The sequence below is a fragment of the Cenococcum geophilum genome (assembly GCF_001692895.1).
Source record: "Cenococcum geophilum 1.58 unplaced genomic scaffold K441scaffold_5, whole genome shotgun sequence".
Lineage (NCBI taxonomy): Eukaryota > Fungi > Ascomycota > Dothideomycetes > Gloniales > Gloniaceae > Cenococcum > Cenococcum geophilum.
Genome location: NW_027137563.1, coordinates 5,201,611 through 5,207,299, shown reverse-complemented (window position 1 = coordinate 5,207,299; position 5,689 = coordinate 5,201,611). Strand labels below are relative to the sequence as shown.

Below are 5,689 nucleotides of genomic sequence, written 5' to 3'. Positions count from 1 at the left end.
GCAGTCTAGTACCTACCTAAGCAGAGATATCTTTATATAACCACCCCGTAAGCTTAACCTATAACTAGGAATAATTTTATGGGTTATAAAACCTCTTTACGGAGTACTGGAAGCTGGGAACTACTAGTTTAAGACGTACCACTAGCACCATATTAGTAGACTTAAAATGGAACAGTTAACCTACGACCCCTGCCTCCTATACACCCAATTAAATAGCCTTGGTATCGTTGGACTCCAAATAGATGATACCCTTTTCCTAGCAGACCAAACCTTTGCGGACGCTAAAGAGACTAAACTATAAAAGGTAAAGTTCTTAGTAAAGCCGTAAGAGTAGCTAACTGAGCAAAATCCAATTAAGTTTAATGGAGGCTTAATTACCTAAAAGGGCAACCTAATTAAGCTGACTTAGGAACGCTAAGCTTAAAACTTAAGGCCTATTACAGTAAGGCCTATAGACCTTACTAGCTCCCGCGGAGAGACCTATAAGACTGTAAATATAAAGGACTAATACGTTGCATAACGCGTAAGAGGCGCCTATATTGCCATGGTCTGTTAACCCAAATCTGCCTATAATTTGTCCTTTGCGGCCCAGACAGTAAATTCGTAAGAGGAAAATGTTAAGCAGCTTAATAAGCGTATTTAGTGGCAAATTGACAATGTAATAAGGGGACTTACTTTTATACCACTAGACCTAAACTCCCTTAGCCTACTGGTATTTATGGACGCTTTCTTCGCTAATAATAAGGACCTATTATTATAAATCGGTTTTATACTTGTACTTACGGACTGTAACTAGGACGTAAATATACTGTACTAGTCTTTAATTAAGTGTAAATAAGTAACCCGCAGCGTTCTGGCTTCCGAACTATATATACTAGCTTATGGCTTTAATATAGCAGCCGCAATTAAATTAACAGTTTAGAAGATCCTATAACTGGAGCAGTTACCCCTAACGTCTTAGCCACCCAGTCGAGCCAGCCACCCGGTCGAGCCATCCCTAGAGCAGAGCTCTCGTATGCACGGACTCTCACCCAAATTTGTTAAATTATATTGATATTATACAAAAAGATCGTCCTGCATTGGAAGTTCCTTCCACACCTTCTTCGCGAAGCCTATTACACCTCGTAGAGCCATACGGCGTTCCTTTTGAGCGGCCTCTACCTGCTCCTTTTGCTCCCGCTCTTGGTTCTTTTGTAGAGCCTCCCTTACTGATAGAACTCGTGCCTTACCATATGACGTCTTGCCCTGTGCTCCACGCTGCCTCTTCTGCTTCTCAATAAGCTCCATATTTATACGCTGAAGTACAGTTTTATCAGCAAGAGTTCTTAAGGCAATTTGCTGTAGATCAAGCAAAGCTTTAGAGCGTAAGGGTGTAGCACCTTGTATAACCGAATCAATAACTTCATTAATTTTTTCTCTAACGGAAGGCAATATAGGAATATCAATTCGAATACCATCCTTATTTGTAAGGCTTGCAAATGGAGGAGTTTCTGGTTAAATCTTTAATAGAACAGCAGAAGGATCGTAAGGAATAAGGCCTGTTGCCCGCCATGCACTTGCTATATTGGTTAACGATATAGCTTGACTGCGTGCAGCTTGGTATATCTCTAAGAACTCTTGCTTTGAAATAGCCAAGGCTCCGTATAGCGCAGTATCGTTAAGGCGCTTTTTGTAAGCTCGTGAGAGAGGGCCGAATATACCAACATCTAAAGGCTGTAGTATATGCGTCGAATGAGGAGGAAGGCAGAGAGGCACGATCTTATAAGCCTCGCAATACTCAATGAATGGTATTGAGACGTGGCTCTCGTGGCCATTAAGAATTAACAAGCGATAGATTCTTTGGAGTCGTGGCTTAGTATATAAGTTGAAGTGATTTAACCAGTTAAGAGCTATATCCGAATTGGTCCAGCCCGAATCGCTTACTCGAATTACCGTCTTAGGATTAAGACGTGCGGTTATCTAAGCTTGTTGTACTTGCTTGCCCTTAAAGATAATATAAGGAGGTAATTAATATCGACCTCCTGATATACATTCAATTAAGGACACCTACTCGCGATTGCCTGGCTCTGCAGTAAAGGCTTGGGCCTGCGATTGAGGAACTAATACCTTGACCTTATCGCCAACTCCTAAGGCAGTTCCTTTCTCATCCATATTATATTGATCTTCTGTAGAGACTCCATACTTTGCGACCGTGGCTATATATAAATTAAACCATTCTTGAATAATTTTAGGATCCTTAGCATCCTTTCTTTTTTAATTAAGGTCTCTGGCGAATCTGGCTTTAAGTTCTGGGTGGCGATAAAGGAAGTTCTTATACCAATGTTGGCCAAGCTCAGTAGGACTCCCTCTCGATTTGAGAATATCTTTGGCCATAGACTTAAGGTGTTGTACTCTTGGTAGCCACCCCTAGCTTGCCATTGTATTAATCCATTTAATTAGAGAGTCCTCCTTAATAACTAAGAGCTTTTGCTAAGCTTGCGAAAACTCTCGACTTAATTGACGGCCGTTCAAACGGTGGTTAAGAGTTGATCGCGGTAAGCCAAAAGTTCGGGCAATTTGACGAATAGATTGGTCGGGGTTGGCTTGTAGATGCGAAATCGCAAGTGCCATTCGAGCATCTTGATCAAGATCAAGCGATTCGGTGGCCATTGAGCCCATGGTTGTGGTGTAGGAAAAGGTAGTATGCATCGAAAAGGAGGTGATTTGAATCGCGATCGACAGGTGGCTCGACCGGGTGGCTGGCTCGACTGGGTGGCTAAGACGTTAGTCTTATACACCGATTTAAAGTCCCTCTATAACTACTTAGTCAAGCTAGGTATAACACAAGAGAAGAGGCTTATGGTCGACCTAATATGCTTATATTAGGCCTACAAACAACGCGAGATTACGGAGGTCAAATGGATTAGCGGCGGAAATAACCTAGTAGACGCTATGACTAAGGTAAAGCCGTGTTAAGCCCTTAAAACCCTAATTAATATAAATAAGCTTAACCTAGAAGTTATAGAATGGGTAGAACGGGATTAACGACGCACCTATGGTACGTCTACGGCCTGTTGGAGGGCTGTACGGCTTGTTGTACGGTACAGGTGGAAAACGGTGGAAAGCTATGGTGGAACTTGGTGGACCTACGACCAGCTTAAAGCACCGTTTGGAAAGCAGCCTAGACGGCACCTTAGGGGAGATTTCCTATGTATTTTCTTTTGCGTTTTACAGTTTTATTAAAGCAATTACGGAGGCTATATATAGGTGGTTCCATTTTTTAAGTATCGCTAGTGTCTGATTACAGCACCTGTTGTATGAGCCGCGTACTTACGCGCTTAGTACACCAAGTACGCGTTTACGCGTTTGGTGTACTAATTACTGCTTACGCGTCGGTGCACCAACTATCTGCTTACAAGGCACTGACTAATTAGGGGAGGCGCATCAGTATATAGACCCCGTAGTCTGCTTCAATATAAGAGTCAGTCACCACCGTCTAAATGAGCATATGATACTAAACGTATTTCGTGCCCCTAGACACGACTTATACTATTAAATTGGTACCAACATAAGGGTTTGCTAGAGGGGCGCCTACGGTTTACTAGACTGGCGTAGCTATTTTGCTAGCTGCGTAAGTTTGTTATAGCTAATAGTTACTCCCCTATAATTCTGTATACTAGACGCGTCTAATAGGCTTTATATTTTGGTAGATGCCTTCTTAATAGGGGTATATCCGTTTTATAGTATGGTATTCGTCCGTCTTTATTGTGGAAGGCTATTGTTAGGCGTAGATCTAATAGTCGCGCGCGGGTACGCACTACTGTCGCTTGACGTGTGCCTCCCCTGCGATGCATGCATCTTAGGGGGATTCTCTAGGTATTTCTTAGGGTTCTTTTAGTTGGTTTTAGTCTTTTTGGGCTAGGTGCAGCAAGAGCTCTAAGTTTTTGTTAGATAAGTTAATTATAAAGTGGAAGAGTAAAGGGTTCTTAGATTATTATTTAGAAGCTTAAAGTATCCGTATTTAAGGATTTTAAAATTAATATAATTGTTAACGCCGTTTATAGACGTAAGGTTAACTCCCTAACTCTACTTCTTTTAACCTTTATTAATTTGCTTACTTATATTAGCTATATTATATAGCGTAGTATATTTAAATAAGCTGTAACGGGTAGTAGTAGCTTATAGCAGGTAGAGGAGGTCTTATAACGGTCCGTAAAATTAATTAACGGGTCTATAATAGTTTAAGAGGTCTTATAATGGTTCGTAAAGGCAATTAATAGGTCCGTAATGGTTTATAGGAGGGTAAGAGGTTCCGTAAAGGTCTGTATTTACGTTTATAAACTTTTAGTAAACCGTACTAAGACTTAAATAAGTATATAGAGTTAGTAATAGTCTATAATCCCTAACTTCTAACCTTTTAGTAGGTCGTACTAGGATATAAACGGGTAGTTGCTATCGTGTATCGCTTAGTGGGAGGTGTTAAGTAATTGCTAATCTGTGCGCGCTTACTAATTAGTATTTGTATTAACTTAATAATATAAGTAAGTTATATCTAGGGGCACGAAATACGTATAGTATTATATGCTCTTTTAGATAGTGGTAACTGTCAATTCTATTAAGGTAGACTACGTAGTTTATATGCTGACGCGCCCTCCCCCCTAATTAGTTATAAGTAAGTGGTTAGTGCACTAAACGCGTAGATACGCGTTTGGTATACCAGGTGCTGTAATTATATACCTATAGATTAAGTCGCTTATACAGGATTATTCTTAATGGGAAGGGCACTTAAGTAGTTTAAACCTTACCTTATAGAGGTATAGGAGTATAGTATAACAACTACTAACTATAAGGTACGATATATGTTCTTAAGTTAAAGTAGGTTTATAGAATAATTAACGCAAATGTTTAGAGACCTAGAGGCAACTACTATAGTAGAGAGAAAGCTTTAAAACCTAATATAGAGGACTTTAGTAATTAAGTATATAATATAGTTTTAGATATTAGTAATATAAGTTAAATAGAATAATAAAGCGCTTATAGTATAGTATAAACAAGGACTTAAAGCGAAAGTCTAGGACGTAATTATTTTAATAAAAGATATGGATACTTTTAGGGATTTAATTAATTAAGTAATTAAGATTAATAATAGGATTTACTAAAGAGAGTAAACTAAAAAGGGTTAGGATAGAGTTCTATAGTTATATAAGGCGTAAGACACGTAATAATAAAGTTAAAATTAAAAACTATAGTATAGCGTAAAGCTAATAGACCTAAGTAGTATTAAGGAAAATAAGAAATAGAATAAACAACTATAGAAACCTAGAGAATAAGAATTAAGTAATTAAAGGTCTAGAGAGCAAAGGCTAAACTAGGGATTTTAGCAGTAAAAGACGTTTAGGTAGACTCTATAGTAAGAAAAATGGTTTAAAAAAGGAGCTTATATAAATTACGGAAAATAGAGTTATTATATTAAAGACTATAGAAGTATTAGGTAAAACCTAAGTAGATAGTTATATAGCTATAAGGTATAGGCGACCCTAGGGCAACCTAGGGGTAACTCGCCCGTAAGGTATGTGCTCTATATATACCTAAGGAAAACCCTTCTTACCATATATATAGACCCCTCCTTTTCCCTTAAGGATTTATCTCTGTCTATACAATATACCTATTATTCTATTATTAGACTCCCTATCTATATCTTTACCTTACA

General features: G+C 38.7%; 1 protein-coding gene across 1 annotated transcript; it reads right to left on the bottom strand.

Annotated features, from left to right (window-relative positions):
- Positions 1-1,494: 1,494 nt before the first annotated feature.
- On the bottom strand, positions 1,495-1,947 carry K441DRAFT_733839 (CENP-B protein; the record flags this gene model as incomplete). The annotated part of the gene is made up of 1 exon (XM_067654265.1): positions 1,495-1,947. A coding segment is annotated over one exon (453 nt), but the record flags the coding sequence as incomplete, so codon positions are not given.
- Positions 1,948-5,689: the final 3,742 nt, after the last annotated feature.